Source organism: Pygocentrus nattereri, chromosome 27 (assembly GCF_015220715.1).
Source record: "Pygocentrus nattereri isolate fPygNat1 chromosome 27, fPygNat1.pri, whole genome shotgun sequence".
Lineage (NCBI taxonomy): Eukaryota > Metazoa > Chordata > Actinopteri > Characiformes > Serrasalmidae > Pygocentrus > Pygocentrus nattereri.
In genome coordinates, this window is record NC_051237.1 from 25,257,591 (window position 1) to 25,277,354 (window position 19,764).

The 19,764-nt window shown below is 46.6% G+C and overlaps 1 protein-coding gene across 1 annotated transcript in view; it reads right to left on the minus strand.

Annotated features, from left to right (window-relative positions):
• Positions 1–2,535: 2,535 nt before the first annotated feature.
• cdk12 (cyclin-dependent kinase 12) overlaps positions 2,536–19,764 on the minus strand; it is a 45,074-nt gene continuing 27,845 nt past the window's right edge. Inside the window, exons 13-16 of the mRNA XM_017722770.2 lie at positions 17,962–18,093; positions 15,497–15,708; positions 13,873–14,298; positions 2,536–3,782 (exon numbers count right to left, since the gene is read on the minus strand). Of these exons, the coding sequence (XP_017578259.1) occupies positions 3,430–3,782; positions 13,873–14,298; positions 15,497–15,708; positions 17,962–18,093 (1,123 nt within the window). The 3' untranslated portion in view covers positions 2,536–3,429. The remainder of the gene's footprint in view (positions 3,783–13,872; positions 14,299–15,496; positions 15,709–17,961; positions 18,094–19,764) is intronic.

A 19,764-nucleotide genomic window follows, 5' to 3' on the forward strand; every position in this document is an offset into this window, starting at 1 on the left:
AATTTAATAATCACTAGACATGAAACAGAGCACACACATTACCATAAAAATTAAAGGGCAGATGAACTAAAGCAGCTGTAAATATTTACCCTTTAAAACTGAATAAAAACCTGTGCCGTGTAACCCGCTCTTCTCGTTTAATAGTTACTTCTGGTGTTTGTTGTTCAAGCTATTTAATTATTTGTTATAAGTGTTCTGTTCCAAACTGCTCAGAGCAACCCAACAATAAAAGAAGCCTTGTGCATCTTTAAGACAGTGATGGGAAACATGGCAGCTCACAGAAATCTCTGGATTCTATGCGCTGATATTTTGAAAACTTAATATTTAAAATGATTTGTGAATAAAATTTCAGCCCTCAGGTATTTTAACACAATGCCCTCTTTGGAAAATGTTTGGACACCTGATATAGGCTGCTCTCTGAAAAAGCTACTTTGACAGCCGACTTGACCAACCTAGCAAACAGACTTGGCCGACCTTGCGAGCAGACTTGGCCAACCTAGCGAGCCGACCTGGCCGACCTAGCGAGGCAAACTTGCGAGCTGACCTGGCCGACCTTGCGCGCAGACTTGGCCGACCTAGCGAGCCGACCTGGCCGACCTAGCGAGGCAAACTTGCGAGCTGACCTGGCCGACCTTGCGCGCAGACTTGGCCGACCTAGCGAGCCGACCTGGCCGACCTAGCGAGGCAAACTTGCGAGCTGACCTGGCCGACCTTGCGCGCAGACTTGGCCAACCTAGCGAGCCGACCTGGCCGACCTAGCGAGGCAAACTTGCGAGCCGACCTGGCCAACCTAGCGAGCCGACCTGGCCAACCTAGCGAGCCGACCTCGTGAGCCGACCTGGCCAACCTAGCGAGCCGACCTCGTGAGCCGACCTGGCCAACCTAGCGAGCCGACCTTGCGAGCCGACTTGGCCAATCTAGCGAGCCGACCTTGCGAGCCGTCTTGGCCAACCTAGAGAGCCAACTTGACCAAACTAGTGAGCTGGCCTCGTGAGCCGACCTGGCCAACCTAGCGAGCCGACTCTGCCAACCCTGCGAGCCGACCTGGCCAACCTAGCGAGCCGACCTGGCCAACCTAGCGAGGTGAACCTGCGAGCCGACTCTGCCAACCCTGCGAGCCGACCTGGCCAACCTAGCGAGCCGACCTTGCGAGCCGACTTGGCCAATCTAGCGAGCCGACCTTGCGAGCCGACTTGGCCAATCTAGCGAGCCGACCTTGCGAGCCGTCTTGGCCAACCTAGAGAGCCAACTTGACCAAACTAGTGAGCTGACCTCGTGAGCCGACCTGGCCAACCTAGCGAGCCGACCTGGCCAACCTAGCGAGGTGAACCTGCGAGCCGACTCTGCCAACCCTGCGAGCCGACCTTGCGAGCCGACTTGGCCAATCTAGCGAGCCGACCTTGCGAGCCGACTTGGCCAACCTAGCGAGCCGACCTTGCGAGCCGACTTGGCCAATCTGGCGAGCCGACCTTGCGAGGCGACTTGGCCAATCTAGCGAGCCGACTTGGCCAATCTAGCGAACCGACTTGGCCAATCTAGCGAACCGACTTGGCCAACCTAGCAAGGCGAACTTACGAACCGACTCGGCCAACCTCGCGAGCCGACCTAGCGAACCGACTTGGCCAATCTAGCGAACCGACTTGGCCAACCTAGCAAGGCGAACTTACGAACCGACTCGGCCAACCTCGCGGGCCGACCTAGCGAACCGACTTGGCCAACCTCGCGAACCGACTTGACAAACCTAGCGAGGCGAACTTTCGAGCCGACTCGGCCAACCTAGCGAGGCGAACCTGGGAGCCGACTCAGCCAACCTCGTGAGCCAACCTCGCGAGCTGACCTGGCCAACCTAGAGAGCCGACCTTGCCAACCTAGAGAGCTGACCTGGCCAACCTAGAGAGCCGACCTGGCCAACCTAGAGAGCCGATCTGGCCAACCTGGAGAGCCGACTCGACCAAACTAGTGAACTGACCTTGTGAGCCGACTTGGCCAATCTAGCGCATCGACTTGGCCAACCTAGCGAGGCGAACCTGCGAGCTGACTCGGCCAACCTTGCGAGCCGACCTGGCGAGCCGACTTGGCAAACCCAGCAAGCCGACCTTGTGAGCCGACTCTGCCAACCTAGCGAGGCGAACTTACGAGCCGACTCGGCCAACCTAGCGAGGCGAATCCGCCAGCCGACTCGGCCAACCTCGCGGGCAGATTTTAGTTGAAGTCTTTGGAGATAAAAGTGCTTTGGTGGGCAGGTGCGTCATGAATTTGGCTTTCTGTGAGGAGCTTTTAGAGGGGGATGTCTGGTTCTCATCACCACCACTGTGAACAGTTCTGACTCGGCGAGTTCCACTAGTCCCCGTTTACATTTTCCCTGTTTAAATATGCAGAAGTTTTGAAAAAGTGGTGGGCCTCCCTTTTAATTAAGATTTTCAACAGAATAATTTCTGTTGTGAAACGTCACTGAAATCTTACCGTAACTGGCGGAGATCAAGCGCACGTAGTTTTTATATAATTACAATTAAAAAACAAACATTACTTCAGTGATAAGGTTGAACTCAGCTTCTTTTAATAATCTGAAAAAGGGAAAAAAAAAAAAAACAAAAACATTATTTACAAAAAGATCACTTCATATGGATACAACAAATCAAAACTGACCACCTCTTCACTAAATCTTCCCATGATTCCTTTAGAGATGCAGGTGAGCGACACCACGATATCAGTTCAGGTCGGGCTCAGCGGGACGCTGGCGGCGACTGTCTGCAGGTTACAGAGCTTAGAGTTTTAGTCTGACGGGCCGACCGGCCGTCTCCGAGGGGCCGACTGGCCGTCTCCGAGGGGCCAACGTGCGCAGGCGCAGCATCCATGACATCAGCATTATTTAATATGGCTGAGAGAGAGAGAGAGAGAGAGAGAGAGAGAGAGAGATGGAGAGGGCGAGCGAGCATCGGGAGACATCTGAAAAAACTAAAGGAACAGCGTGAGCAAGAATGCTAACATGGCTAACGACGAATGCAAGCAGCGGTCACCAGTTAGCACGATGCTAACTCGCATCTACTGACTTCCATTCACTGTTAGCAGCATTAGCACCGAACTTCTTGACCGAACTTCTCTCTACAGTCTAAAAGCCATAACCGTTCGTTTTGCCCTCTGCGTTTACACGAAGAAATAAAAGTGAAGCGGATCCAGAACCGGATTATCCGAACTCGTCGCCGTCGTAGCAGAACCTCTCTGAAATGCTGACTGTCCAGGAGGAAAACTTTCAGTGAGAGTTCATTTGAAGGGGTTTTAGTAAGGAGTTGCTCGTTTCGTTCTGCGAGGCGTTCGTGTGCGGAGAAGCGCTGAACGCAGGGACGAGGTTTTGCTACGACGGATAAAATCGCGTCACCGTCCGTCAAAGTGCTTCAGCAGCGAAACAGACGCTGACAGTGGCTCGGAGCTTTACGACTCGGCCGCTGAGCGGCGGTCTTGCGCGGCCCCCCGGCAGGAGTCCCGGGCAAAGCGGAGGTCCTGGTCGCGTGGGTACTGAGCACTAGCCTGTGGCTCCGGCTGGCTGAGTGACGGAGGCGGAGGAGAGGAAGAGGAGGAGGAGGAGCAAGGCTGCAGGTCGGCCGAGGAGGCTTTGCCGTCAGAGGCATGCTGGGAAATGAGCTGGAGCAGCGCGGCCGCCACGTCCGTGCCGATGTCCTCAGAGCGTGACGAGGCAGCGGAGGCAGAGGCGGAGGCTGAGGCCGAGGCCGGGAGGTCAGGGGTCAGCGTGGTGTTCGGGACCTTCTCGTTTGGTAACGTCGCATCTGAAGAGAAACGGAGAAGAGAAGGAATTTAAAACGTCCAGCAGGACACAAATTTGTACTGCTATCTTTGTGAGGACTTGCACACCGGCCTGTCACTCTTATTAAAGCCTGACTGCAATTATTTGAGGTGCGATTTCAGTCAAATTAAGCCACAGTGTGAACTGCTTGTGTTCGTTGACACCAAAAAAAGTTACATAACAGCTGAAATTATGACGTTAACAGACCCGTGTGTGTGTGTGCGCGCGCATTTTGTTTAGGTCAGCTACAGAAGACCCTACGTGTCCATCCAAAGGATTTTTTGCCAAAAATGTAAAAGTCAATACTTCATAAAGTTCCCGGATGCAGGCTGGAGGGAGAGATTGTTGCTAAAATTCAAATTCAGATGCAAGTAATGAGGTTATTACACCGGTAGGCGTAACATTCTGACCACCTCCTTGTTTCTACACTCATTGTCCAGTTTATGAGCTCCTCTTACTGTATAGGGTCACTTTGTAGTTTGTAGCGTCCTGTGACCGCTGATGAAGGACTAGAGGACGACCAACACAAACTGTGCAGCAGCAGATGAGCTGTCATCTCTGACTTTACATCTACAAGGTGGACCGACAAAGTAGGAGTGTCTAATAGAGTGGACAGTGAGTGGACACAGTGTTTAAAAACTCCAGCAGCACTGCTGTGTCTGATCTACTCGTACCAGCACCATGTCAGTGTTACTGCAGTGCTGAGAATGATCCTCCACCCAAATAGTACCTGCTCTGTGAGGGTCCATGGGGGTCCTGACCACTGAAGAACAGGGTAACAGAGTATTAGAGTAACAGATGGACTACAGTCTGTAACTGTAGAACTACAGAGTGCAGCTATACAGTAAGTGGAGCTGATAAAGTGGACAGTGAGCGTAGAAACGAGGAGGTGGTCAGAACGTTCTGGCTGGTCTGTGTGTGTGACCTCAAACACACGTCCTTCAGTAAAGCACTTCACTCCGTCACATTCCAGCCACTCATATTTAGTGACCAATTCCTTTCATTTCAGTCTGTTTTGTTGAAAAAATAAATAAACGAAAATAAAATGACGTCTTTGACTAAACGAGAAGCCAAAGGTTTGCAATTTTGCGACAAATATGAAATTAAAGGCGGAAACATGACCAAAGCTTTTTTGATGAAACGACATCGTTACATAAAGAAATGAAGGATTTTATCACTCGAGGTCAGTTTGACGTGTTTGTAAACACATTTCATTCCATCTCTTGCTGTTTGTGCAGAAAAGCCTCTGAAACGGGACGTTATCTCGTTTTCACTCATTAACAGCGTCCTCATTAATGGCTCAGCGTCCTCGGCGTGAGGCTTTTATCTCCGTTATTTATCCATTTTCTACTCTTCTTTCTGTGGAACCGATGACTTTTACTGCGTTTACCTTCACATTTAAACCTGGTTTCTGCTCAAAAGCATTAATTATTCATAATATAATTATTATATTAATAAAACAAAATATGACAAGGGGGTCAAAGTAGGGCATCTCACAGGACCCCACCGTTCAGAAAGGAGACTAAAGTAACTTCAGTAGGAAAAAATGAGTTCTTTAGTAAAGGGAACGGTTCTGCACAGAACCACAAGCTGCATATGTAATTTTCAAGCTTAATTGGTTCTTCAGATTGATGGAGAACGTGTTGCAAATGGTTCTATACAGCATTAAAAAGGGTTCTGCTATTTTATGCAAGCTCGGCATCATAACAGCAGCAGAACCCAATGCATTCTCCATCCATCTGAAGAACCCTTTGACCATGCAAAGGGTGCTTTGAGCGTTCATGGTTCTACATACTACTACTGCCTTTACTAAAGAACCCTTGAAGAACCATTTTTAAGAGTATAGGAAACCACTACCAAGTGATGTCACGCGGCAGTGTGAAGAAAAGCACCGAAAGAACCCTGAAAGTTCTGAACGGTAACTGAAGTCAAGTTCTCCAGCTCTTAGTGAAGCGACGGACACGTTCAGTTTTAAAACACTTGGGTGTCGCCAGAAAAAGTTCTGTGACTCCTTTAGTATCGAGTCCAGACGAGTACGCACCACCGGGTTTATCGTAACCCACAGAACCGCACAGCGCCATACCACCTCTCCACCACCAGATGGTGCTAAAGGACCAGACTTGCAGTAATCACAAACCTTCTGAATCATCAACGAATGACATCAAATGGCAACACAAACAGTGACCCCCTCTGGGACTCTGAGCCCGTCTCTTCCCGAGCAGCTGTGTAACAGATGTACTGCAGTAGTTCTGCTTCCTGAGCTTCTGCTGTTTATCAGAGCCGCACAGCACAGTGTAAATAAAGAAACGAGATAAAAGACAAAGAGGACGCCAACACAAATAACTTCACTATTAGAGGAGAAAATCTCCAACTTTCTGCATAGCTCAGTGTTTCAGGTGTAATCAGAGAGGGTTTGGTGTGAAACGGTTCAGACGTCTTTACAGTGGTGGTGATGGGAACCAGGCGTCGTCATGACTACAACACAGATACAGACACTTTATTTACCATCCAGAACCACCAGAGAACCTACACGAGTCTTCTGAGCTTATATGGAATGTTGATGATGGAAAATAGTGGAAAATCTGGAATAATGAGTTTTCTTTGGGGACTATTTTGCTGCACAGCGCCCTGCATGTCTCCCTCCACCATGAATGGAGTTGAAGTTCTCTAAACTCTCATAAAACAGCAGAATTCAGGCAGTGAATTCAGAACCAGTTCATGTAGGAACTTTCTGTGAGGAGCTTTTAGAGGGACGTCTGGTTCCTATCACCACCACTCTGAACAGTTCTGATTCTAAGTTTATCTAGAACAGAGCGTTTCACACCAAACCGCTGTGTTTACGTATTAAACACTTATTAACAGCTGCATGTCATCACACAGAAATGATTCATCTAGCACTGCTGTTCATGATGGAGCCATCGACAGTAAAGTACTGCCTAGAAACAAAGTCCATGTGCACAACACGGACAAAATACACGGTGATGTGACTGAACTACGTCTGGCAGCATGTTCACACTAAAGTATGTGAAATGGGTAAAGATCAGCACCACGTCCATCAAAATAACTCACTGAATTGAATGTGGATTCATTAAAACACCCTCAGAACCTCATCCGGAGCTGACTGGTCCGGATCATCGCAGCACAGCCAATAAACACAACACTGTGCAGAACTAATGCATTCGCACAGCTGAAGGCCATATATACACTCAGCAGACTGCTGTTGCCCTCAGTGCTGATCCATTTGACTGTCATGACCGCCTACAAGGTCACATACACACCGGTCAGGCGTAACATTCTGACCACCTCCTTGTTTCTACACTCACTGTCCACTTTATCAGCTCCACTTACTGTATAGCTGCACTCTGTAGTTCTACAGTTACAGACTGTAGTCCATCTGTTTCTCTGATACTCTGTTACCCTGTTCTTCAGTGGTCAGGACCCCCATGGACCCTCACAGAGCAGGTACTATTTGGGTGGTGGGTCATTCTCAGCACTGCAGTAACACTGATGTGGTGGTGTTGTGTTGGAGTGTGTTGCGCTGGTATGAGTGGATCAGACACAGCAGTGCTGCTGGAGTATTTAAACACCTCAGTGTCGCTGCTGGACTGAGAACAGTCCACCAACCAAAAATAAACAGCCGGCAACGTCCTGTGGGGAGCGTCCTGTGGGCAGCGTCCTATGACCACTGATGAAGGACTAGAGGATGACAAACACAAACTGTGCAGCAGCAGATGAGCTGTCGTCTCTGACTTTACATCTACAAGGTGGACCGACAAGGTAGGAGTGTCTAACAGAGTGGACAGTGAGTGGACAGTGTTTAAAAACTCCAGCAGCACTGCTGTGTCTGATCCACCCAGACCAGTGCAACACACCACCAGAGAATCACCCACCACCCAAATAGTACCTGCTCTGTGAGGGTCCATGGGGGTCCTGGCCACTGAAGAACAGGGTAACAGAGTATCAGAGAAACAGATGGACTACAGTCTGTAACTGTAGAACTACAGAGTGCAGCTATACAGTAAGTGGAGCTGATAAAGTGGAAAATGAGCACAGAAACAAGTTGTAATATTATGCCTGATGGGTGCGCACTCATGTTCAAAAGTTTGTGCACCCTGGTCAAATTCTGTGGCTGTTGCTTTGTTGTTGTTTTTTAATGTTAAAATCAGCAGTAAATAGAAATTGTGCACTTCAAACGGTAGAAAAGGCTTCGTTAACTAACGTTACCTGTAAATGTGTTAACCTATGAGGGGGGTGCTCATACTTTTGCATACGACTGTATTAGCTGGGACTACAGTGAATGTAATAACATCTCTGCCATAGAAAACCATGGACACACACACAGTCCACAAAAACACATGCAGGTGTCATAATATCTGCAGGACGATACGCTGAACACTGTCCACTTACCTTGTAGCCACTTGGCCATTTTAATGAGAAACAGTGTTTACAGTAACCATGACAGCCATGAAAACCTGTCTATAGCATGTTTAAACATACAGACATCATCATTTCAACAATATTGAGAGATGGAGGAGATATGACTAAACTGGAAAAGTGTGTCTGAAAAATTATTTGTAAGAACCTCCAGAAATCTAATCGTCTTGTGAGTGAAAAGTTAGGACACCCCCACATTTATCACTACTTTAAATGCCGGACTGGAATCAGGTGCAGCAGATCAGCTGCAAATTATTAGAGAGGATCCTCATTAGAGAGGACTTTGAAGAAGCTCGTCTTATTCAACCCTCAGACATCGAGTTTGGCTGCTTTTGATTGTTGAAGTTGAGCAGTGAGGTCCAAAGAGCTCTTCAGAAAGAAGGCTGTAGAAGCCCGAGTCTGGGAAAAAGATCTCAAAACAGTCAGAACGGTGCCATTCCACTGTCTGACAACAGTTTACAAGTGGACCGCCAGAAGAACCTCGTATCAGCTGTGAAGCATGGCGGTGGGAGCGTCATGGTTTGGGGGCTGCTTTGCTGCAGTAGGGCCTGGCAAGCTTCCCATCGGAGAATCCACAACGGATTCTTTACTGGATCAGAGGCAGCTTGAGTAAAATGAGAGACCGTCGATCCAAAAACTGCAGCTGAATAACCCAAAACATCCCAGTAAATCCACCAAGGAAGGGCTCAACAGAACAAGAGAACAGCGAGTTCTGCGAAGGCTGTACATTCAAGAAACCCCTCAAACATCACACTGTGGAAAAGTTCTACACAGGGAGAGAAAACCGTCTCCCAGAGGACGTCAGAGGCTTACAGGAAACGTCCAACTGAAGTTATTCCAGCCGAAGCGGGAAATACCACCTATCAAAGCACAGAGGGTCCCAACTGTAGTCTATTCATTTATTTGTTAGATGATAGTTTTTGTAAATGTGATGCATCATTACATCACCTTTATCTATAGATATGATCTGAAAATTGACAGAACTTTAGATGTACAGTTAGACTGAAGCTCATCTGTTACTGCAGTTCATCAGTTTTCAACTGCAAACCACGAAATGCATCTCTCTCATAATACGACCAACTCGCGTTCGCAGAGGAGTTTCTAATAAAGTGGCCACTCGGTGCCTCGTGCCTTCAGAACTTACCTTTAACCTCTGCTGGCTGAATGTGCCGAGGCTTGATCCCTTATTCATTTTATTCGTTTACTGCAGTGTTAAATGTTTAATTTTATTCTGATTAGTACCAAAGAATTCATTCATCCATTCATTCAAGAACTTGTGGGTCACTTCTGTTGCACCATCTACTTTGTCAGAGATAACAGAACAAACTTTAGAATTAGGGATAAACAGAAAAAAAATAAACATGCCTAGATTATATTTATGGGTCCTTTCTCACAAAACAGGACAGCCACATGATGATAGTCACCATTTCGATGGTTACTCAGATGAAAGGGGGTCCTGAAACGACTTTTCTTTTGGGAAACAATGTGGAAATCAAAAGTTAAACTTTTAAAATGATTAAAAAAAAGGCAATTTTGAATGAACACATTTGAGCACAATGAACATGAATCTGGCTACAGCCTTTTCGTGAACGTTCTTCATGGCTGGTTTTCTTTGCGACATTTGTAAAACGCCCAATTGATGCACTAACAGTGTGGCTAAATTTCTGTTTTGCAAAGTGTGTTTGTTTTTAAGGTCTGTGCTTTTCAAACATGCTGATATCATACAGGAATACAAGGTGACTCAAAAAGGTTCAACCGATTTCAAAGCGCCGTATTTTTACTGCCGCGAGGCGCCGAGGAGCCAATCACACTCCAACTGTAAGAGGGGGTCATAGAGTTTCTTACTGGCTCCTTCAGTCTGAGAGGAGCTGAGACCCCTGAGCAGAACGTTCTGCGTTCTCCACGTCAATCAGAGCGAAGAGACTGAGTGTCAGAACTGAGCAGCAGGATTTTCATCAGCAGTGAAGCTCCAGCAGCTCAGAGCGTTCGGCGCTGGTTCCACAGCACTGGATGATCTCCGAAATCCCACTGAAAGAGCCGTGAGAGCAGCGACGCCCGACACGCTCAGTCCAGTCTGGGATGAGTTTGACTGTGGTGTTGATGTCGTCCGTACAGCTGGAGGAGGTTCAGACTGAGACCTTGTACAGTTACACAATAAACTTTATGCTCATTTACACCATTTACAGCTCACTGCACTGATCTGTGATGATTTAGAAGTGAAATGAATCACTTTGAAATCGGATCTTTTGGAATCACCCTGTACACCCGGTTTTAGACGTAGGTCTCTGTGCAGCGTAGACGACAATCTTCACACAATGGTGATGACAAAAAGAAAAACAAAGACAATGAATAATTTCTCAAATACGTGACTGGAAACAAAAAACAAAACTAAACCAAAACAAAAACATGCAGGTGGCTTGAATGGTTTCTTTATAATTTATTTGATGGTCGTCCCGACAATACAGACTGTGTTCCTGATATGATTTCCTATCATACCGACCAAAAAAAAAAAAAAGACAACAGAAAAAGGTTTCAGAAGAAAAACAGAGACAGAGAGAGAGAGTAAAGGAAGCTGGAGGGAGACAAAGACTGAAAGATCAGGTTATGTGGGACTGTTTGGGCACCGCGATGCAGAACGTTTGTCCACCAGGAAAAACATCGGCCGTGTTCAGCGTTAATCTGCCTAAAATAAGGAGGGAACGCTTCTCAGTGTCGTGATAAAACCGGTCGCCTCCCCTACGCTGCGAGATGCCCCCTCACGACGCACGATAAACCGAACTCCAGAGTGAAACGAACGGATGAGCGAACAGAAGAAGAACCTGCGGGGGTTTAGCTGGGTCTCCGAACGGCCCTAAACGAGAAGACGACGAGGTTACGGTGAGGAAAAAGCAGAGCAGGAAGAGGGACTTATGTTCAATGTATGTATGAACGTCCATAAACTTCATCCTGGACCAACATCCACACCCTGAGGTCCATCAGTCCTGAGCCCCTGTAATACGGGGGGTCAGTCCAGGTCAAATCTCCGGAAGAAGAGTGAAGCGCAGCCTCCATAGGGCTACATGACACCTACATAAGCCTTTCAGGACAGCGGACATGAACCTACACAGGCTTTCAAAAAAGATCAGAGGTGTAGAGTTTGAGGTGAAATGACATCAAAACGGACAAAAGCTTTAAACATAAGGGCTTAAACTGGCGTCATGTAGGCTTATGAATGCTGCCCCTCAGTAAAGCATCACTGAAACACTTCAAGGGTTCTTTAATAAAGATAATGGTTCTATATAGAACCCATGAACACGCAAAGAATCTTCTGCAAGACTACAGGGTTCTTTGAGCTCTCACTTTCTTCACACTGATGGAGAACGTGCTGTAGATGGTTCTACACGAATCCTTTGGAAAGCTTCTAACAATAAAACCCTCTGTGCTTTTTCACAAAGAGTTCCATATAAAACCATCTACAGCGCATTCACGCAGACTTTCCATCAATCTGAAGAACCATTTCACGATGCAATGAACCATTTGGTGCTTTGCATGGTGAAGCTGTTCGTCGGATTGATGGAGAACATGTAGATGGTTCCATATAGACCCTTTTTGAAAAGGATTCTATATAGCATCAAAAGGGTTCTTCTACCGTTATGGTGTTGAGCCTTTTGGGTGCTATAGACCCCTTTTTAAAAGGTTCCACACTCAAAACGTCTAAAGCACATCCACGCACATTTTCCAGCAACCTGAGGAACCATTTCATGATGCCAAGAACCCTTTGAACCATGAACAATCAAAGAACCATTTTCACGCTTAAACAGTTCTTTGCATGGTGAAATGGTTCTTCAGATCGATGGAGAATGTGCTGCACATGGTCTGTCTTCTCTATGCAGCACCAAAAGTGTTGTTCTGTAACAAGCTTGACATTGTCATAAATCATTCTCCATCAGTCTGAAGAACATTTCACCATGCAAAGAACCATTTATGATTCTGTGAGTGTTTATGCTTCGAAATAGAACCATTTTCTTTACAAAAGAACCCTTAAAGCACCATCTTTTTTTTTTAGGGTGCACTCGGTCACACTGCAGGTTCTCAACTCTCAATTATCCTACGCTCTTAAAAACAACATTAAAAGGTGCAACTAAGGGTTCTTGGAGTGGTGCCACAGCAGAACCACCAAGATCCTGAAGAAACACGTCTGAGAAAGAAATCTGAGCGTGAAGGAGCTTTCAAGAGATCCAACACCTGAAGAGATCAGACCCAGCACACATGGCTCTAATGATCAGATGCTCCTGAAGGCCTTCATTGCCTGCATCAGGTGTGCTAGATAAGGGCTGGAGCTCAACTCTGCAAGGTGCTAGATCTCCAGGACTGATCACTGTGATCCAAAAGGCTTCCTTCTACAACCTACATTATATAAACACTTCCAAAAGACGGTTCTTCAGATTGATGGAGAACGTGTTGTACACGGTTCTATATAGAATCTTTTCTATGCAGCACCAAAGAGGGCCCCTTTTACTGTTACAAGCTTGCCATCGTAATATTAGAAGAACCCTTTTCAGTGCAGAATAGAACCACACAATCCACTCCTCTGCAGTGACACACACACCGGTCAAGCGTAACATTCTGACCACCTCCTCGTTTCTACACTCACTGTCCACTTTATCAGCTCCACTTACTGTATAGCTGCACTCTGTAGTTCTACAGTTACAGACTGTAGTCCATCTGTTTCTCTGATACTCTGTTACCCTGTTCTTCAGTGGTCAGGACCCTCACAGAGCAGGTACTATTTGGGTGGTGGATCATTCTCAGCACTGCAGTAACACTGACGTGGTGGTGGTGGTGTTAGTGTGTGTTGTGCTGGTACAAGTGGATCAGAGACAGCAGTGCTGCTGGAGTTTTTAACCACCTCAGCGTCGCTGCTGGACTGAGAACAGCCCACCAACCAAAAATATCCAGCCAGCAGCTTCCTGTGGGCAGCGTCCTGTGACCACTGATGAAGGACTAGAGGACGACCAACACAAACTGTGCAGCAGCAGATGAGCTGTCGTCTCTGACTTTACATCTACAAGGTGGACTGACAAGGTAGGAGTGTGTAATAGAGTGGACAGTGAGTGGACACAGTGTTTAAAGACTCCTGCAGCACTGCTGTGTCTAATGTTATGCCTGACCGGTGTATAATGCGAGGTAGTGGGGTGATGTCACCTGTAAAGACCCCTCTAACGCAGGCAAACCGGTTCTATTTTAGTCTATTTCAGTCTCATCGTGTGCGTGTACCGACAGCTGAATGAGCCCAGAAAGACGGGAGAAGGTAAAGTATACAAGAGTGTTTTGTTCCCACGAAAAATGAAACTGAACACAAGACGATCGTACGAATTTCATAAAAGCTTTTTTTTAGCAAAAAGAAAAAAAAAAGGATTTGAAATAATCATGACATTGATTTATTTCCTTCAACGTTTCACTAATCCTGCCTCTACACTGTAGGAAAAAAACAAAAACAAAAAAGAAACCTCAAAAAATATACAATCGTTTTGATGGGGAGGGGGCGAGTAACACTAGAAGTGACTAACGAAGAGAGCCGGAGCGCCCCCTACTGCTTTGGCCAATCGACTACATGTAATCAACCAACTGCGCTCCCTAAAGAGTAAATTCAGACTTGCCCTTGCCATCGCTGCCGGAAATAGAGGCGGAGCTGTCTCGTGTCACTGCCTCGTCTGATTGGACGCCGTTGCTTTCGTCTGCTTGCCCCGCCCCCGAAGGCGGGGCTTTAATGATCTGGCTCAGTAAAAGCGAGAATAGAGCGGTGGGGTCGTCCTGGGTGGGCTCGGCAGGCGGGGGGTTAGACGAGCCCTGTAGGAGAGTGGACAGCGTGTGGCTGAGCAACTCCAGCTGCTGTGCCGACTCCGGATCAGGCGTGGAGACGGCCGGGGCCGCTGAGGGGAGGGAAGTGGAGGAGCCCTCGGAGCAGGAGCTGAGGAGCTGCTCGGCCATCTGCGGAAGAGAGAGACGGTCCGTCTGACCCTGCAGGAGGTTCAGCAGCACCGCCATCTCGGTCTGATTCAACTGCTCAGCCGCCGCTCCCAGACCTGCAGGTACACAACACAGTACATTACTTTTATAAGCAAGGCAGAAAAATGCATCAGAGTTTGAAGGTGATAATTTATGCATCAACCCTGGAAAATCTATGGTGGATTAAAATTGTTGTAACGACATTCAGCACAGTGTGAGCTCATTTTCAGGCCAAATTACAGTCTAAGTTAATTACAGTTGAATACAGTTTGGTGACTATAAGGCCCCTTGGGACCCACTAATCAAAGTTGTGTAAAAAGTGAGTGCAGATTTACTGACTTAGGTCATCAAACTTCCATACAACAGGACAACCAGTGAGGATTTGAGTGCAATCAGCTTCAGTGCATGAAATCAAGCGCCAGCCTAGCAGCACCTTATTTATACCATCTCTGTCCAAATAAAAACATGTGTCTCCATTTTTTCTGCAACATTTGAACAAAGTGGCAGCCCTTTACATCGTGTGAAGATTTAATGATGAATGGGCCAATTGCAATGCTATAAAAATCCTTGGAGTAAAATATCTTCACTTCGACTTACGGTAAAAGTAAATGACATTCATGCTCTCTCCTGTAAAGTTACCATTTTTTCTTTGGACAGTGACCGTATATAACTCACAGGAAGCACGGCCTAATTCATGCAGATGTAAACCAATAAAACCACAGCATTCAGCTGCTCATGAGCCAATGGTTATGTTTGTATGGGGAGTCTGAGGCGGACTGAGTGCACTGCTTCCCCTACTGATTAAAAATGAAGTGTTAAAATTACCGCTGGAAGGAATAAAATGTTAAATAAACAACGCCGGAGCGTTTTTAAAGAAGGTAGAATGACATGATTGTGTAGTGTGATTGTTTTCCTAAAATATATGATACACTGCAGTAATACAGAGTTTGAATGACTTGTTTGGGTGGAGTCAATTATTGGTGTTAAAGAGGACTGACTGACAGATTCCGAGCTGTAAGGGATGTACAGTTTTCTTAGGAAGTTCAGTAAGAAGACCATTACAGTGATCAACTTTGCTGGAACAAATACAAGTTTCTCTGCGTTGCTCTGAGAGAGAAAAGGCTGAACTTTAGTGATATTTCTCTACTAGATTGGACTCAATTCAACTTTGTTAAATTAGGGTTTTTGTCTCGACACCCGTTTTATGAGATTAACCGCACTTTGATTTCTGTGACAGTGCGATTAACCGCCGTCGTGAGGAAATGAATAACAGACCCGCGAGCTCTGTAGTGGAGATGGAGGCTGGGTGAGCCGAAGGGGGCGGTGGGGGTGGGCTGGTCGGAGGGTGGCAGTTCTCTTTGCTGGGTGGTCCTCCAGAGTCCTTCTGGGGCACTTTGGAAATAGGCACGTCCTCGGACACCCCACTCTGCCTCTGTCGCCGACGCTTCTTACTCCACAACTCGTGACAGTCCTGCCAGTGAGGCAAACTAAACACACACAGACAGAAAGTGAGAGAGAGAGAGAAAAAACATTCTGAAGTTTAAAGGAAAGTCCACTGATTTTTCAAATTTTCAGCATAATTAAGTGGTTAAGATGTAAACAGAGTGGTTTGGTGTGAAACGCTGTTTTGCTGAAATCTGTCGTTCCTTTTGGTTTCTGTGTGAATAAAAACGTCACATGTCAAAACGAAAGAAGCGCAAAGCCAGAGCACCAATCAGGGCCCAGCGGTCACTTTGTTTAGAGCTGGTTTTGACCTGTCGGTCATACCGACCCAGTGCAGCACGCGGTTCAACGTCAGCGCAGCAGCGTAAAACTTTGGGAGAGTCTGTTCAACATAAATGATGAACTAACCTAACTTTGTGTAAATAGAGCTCAATATAGAAATATGTCCACATATGCAGTCGAGACTGACGCGGCTTTTTTCTGAATTTCTACAAACACCATTTCATTTTATAGTAAATGAGTTTGGGCTGGTTTATGTTTATGAACAGACGCCTACAGATCAACATAGTAAAGGAGCTCATCTGTGATCCTGAGTTTAAAGCCAGTTTTTATTCAACTTAAACTTGGAACTAAGTTGTAAATAAATCTGAAACTGAAACTGTGCTTGTGTGTAAAAAGTGATTTCAGAGCCACTCGGTTCTCCCTGATGGAAACTGTTTACCTTCAGTGTTTTGTGCTTCTGATCATTTTAATAGACGTCAGCGTCACTAATTAATGACGTTCTATTAAAAGACTGGTTTACCAAGAGAGACGCTGGAGGACTTTCACCTGAAATGAGTTCATGAAGCCAGTCTGGTTATAAAAATGATAACAGGACATCAGAGCCAGAATTACTCTTTTAGTACTTTTACTTTATACTTAAATACATTTGAAGGTAAATACTTTAGTACTTTTACTCAAGTGTAGGTCTAAAGGGAGGAACTTCTACTTTTATTGGAGTAATATTTCACCTTGGGGGTCTCGACTTTAACTCCAGCACTGCTTTCAATCAGCCCTGACACCAGGATCGACCTACACAAAACCTCTAAACCTTGTCCAAACAGTACCACGGTACCGGCGGGAGCAGAAGCGCAAAAGACGTAAAAGCATTTCCCGTTTTTGAGACATCACTCAATCCACATCAAGCCGTCTACGTAACCAGGGCTGCTGACTAGGAGAGAGGAACTGGTTAAAATCTGAGGAAGTGAAATGGAGCTGAAGGGACAAAAACTAGAAACTGTTTTGTGGTGTTTGGATCTTAACGTTAGCTCAGCGAGTAGCTATGGACCCAAGCAGAGCCGCACACAACGGTACAGGTCTGATTCTGAGTGTCTGCTGCTCTGCTGACACGAGTGTCGAGGATAAAAACTACCGCCAGGGTAAAAATGGACTGACTGACAAAGCTGACATCCAACATGGTCTGTGGTGTTTGGGACTGATCTGTACTGTTTTGGCCAAACAAGACCCACAGCGCACAAAGGCCTCCACTCCGGCGAACTGAAGCTAAATGACTCCCATTTAAAGCACATCTGGGAGTGCAGAGTGGAGCGACAGGGATTGGAGTCAAATCTGAGCGAGTTCTACGGTGAGCGGAGCTCTTAGTCGTTGCTGAGCCGCTATTTTCCTTATTTTCTCGCTCTGGTTCTCCAACTTATTCTATTAGTGCCACCTGTCAGTGAGCTCCCACACCACCAAACAGGTTTACTCTATCAAGTTTATGAGCAAAGGGGTGTTAAGGCATTTTCTGGGACTCATCCCATTTGCTTAAGCTCCTGCTCTGCGGTGCAGGGCTTCTCGTCCGGTGTGTGGCAGCATTTAAACGGCCGTCTCCTCCATCGGACTAAACAGATTAGTAACTCTAAGCAAATGGTAAGCCTGTATTCTGCCCTCTGGTGGAAGACAGGCTTCACAAATCTCCCTGGGCCTCGTTCTCCAGCATCCTCCTAATTTTGTTCTTGAGAAAGGTCCTAAGAAAAAGTCGATTCTGTTCTTCCCCAAGAACAAATCCTAAACATTAAACACAGATGAAATGTTGAAATATTTGTGGTTTTAAGAAGGAAGCGGTTGGTGCATGAGGGCCAATGTTCACAGAAATGAGAACATAACACCGAGCTAATTTATCAAAAAGCCTAACTTATTATTTTTTATTTATTTATTACACTTTCATGACTTAAAATTCATCCCTATAACAACTAAACTAACAGGGCATTTCAAAGACTTACTGCCCTCACGTCTTATCGGATATTAAGTGCACTTACTCTGGGGGCGACATCTTGCTGGGATCCACATCACACAGGAACTGGCTCGCGAGCGCCTGCTCAGCCGTGCATCTCCGAGAGGGGTCGAGGGTCAGCATCCGGTCCAGCAGGTCGAGTGCTGAGGAGGGCAGGCTGTAAAGAGAACGGAAGGAAGAGTGGATTTTTAGACAGAGCTTTAATCTCTAACTCTAATCGCGTAAAAGTTTAGTTCGCTAGTATCCAGTATTTCTAATACTTGTTAAGATTAAGATTAAGTGACCCTTATTAGTCCCACAACGGGGAAATTCCACCTCCACATTTAACCCATCCGTGCAGTGAAACACCACAGACACACTAGTGAGCGCACACACACTAGGGGGCAGTGAGCACACTTGGCCGGAGCGGTGGGCGGTCCAATCCACAGCGCCCGGGGAGCAGTTGGGGGTTAGGTGTCTTGCTCAAGGACACCTCAGTCATGTGCTGTTGGCCCTGGGGATCGAACCGGCGAACTTCTGGTCACGAGGCTGGATCCCTGACCTCCAGCCCACGACTGCCCCCAAGTAGCTTGTCTAGCAGGGGATGCACGTCTTCAGACTTCTAAAAGCTGACGGTTGTGTGAGGAAAGTTGACTAATCACTGATGAGGTCATGAATAAAACCACAGGCAAAGGAAATGTGTTGCAACAAGCGGCATTAAAAATCAGTGACGAAGCCAAACTTCACAGGTCAGCAGGGCACGACGAGCCCTGGATCTCACTGCTAGCCTCCGGGAAGCCAGAGATACAGACCCTGAAATCACCAGGCTCCTCACCTGCTGTCCATGCTGCTAGTGTCATAATCACGACGGGAAAGTCGACTAGTCTGAGCAGCCCTAACCTCACTGCTGGGCTTTAGTCACATGACTTGAAAGAGGGGGGCAATTGTTTATGATCACCCACCCCTAATTCTTCAGTGATATGAAGCTGAAAGTCAGATATTCATTAGGTTCTCCTTCAAATTTTCCCGTTCCACCTTAAATGGTGCAGCGGTGACATTCTGGCGCTTCAGGTGTCAGAACTGCTGGACTGTTTAAGGTGGAACGGGAAAGTTAGCTAGCTGGCTACTGAGACATTAGCATGCTGTTAGTGATGGTTTATGCTTGTTATGAAGAAAAGGACCAAACACTGAAATGACAAACTAAGATAAAATGATGGTCATGGTTTGTGGGATTCATTGGTCTCTTGTTCTCCGTCTCGCCGGTTTTTCCTCATGTCTCTGTTTGGAGTCTCTGGGAAAACCTCCGTTTGGAGGGTCATGTAGCCCCAACACTTCACCCCACCCCTCTACCGCAACAAGAATCAGGACACCCCACCCCGAGATGTGAACACGCAAAACAGAGGGCTGAGGGCTGAGGGGTAGGAGCGAGGGGTGAAATGGGACGGGGCCCGTTCTCTAAAGCATCACCCTGCACTGTTTCCCTGTAACCTGCAGCGATTAACATATGGGCTGTGTTTGGGACGCCAGAGGTTCAAAACCTTTTCTAACTCGTGGGACACGCAGTCGACCACAAAAGACTCTGGAGACCACAAGATTGTGTCCAGATCATTTAAAATGCTAACAACTATAACAATAACCAATGCAGTCTGTGAATTTTGCTTTATTTTATAACATACTGCAACGCAAAACCCTAAAAAACCAAATCAATAAAGCTCCATCTATCGATCTCTGTCTGTCTGTACAAATGGTTCCTCTCTAAACGGCATGACTTGGTTTCTGATGTTCGGCAGCTACCAAATACCGGAGGTCATGCTGAAGAAATAAAAGCTGTGAAAGCCGATTTGGCTCA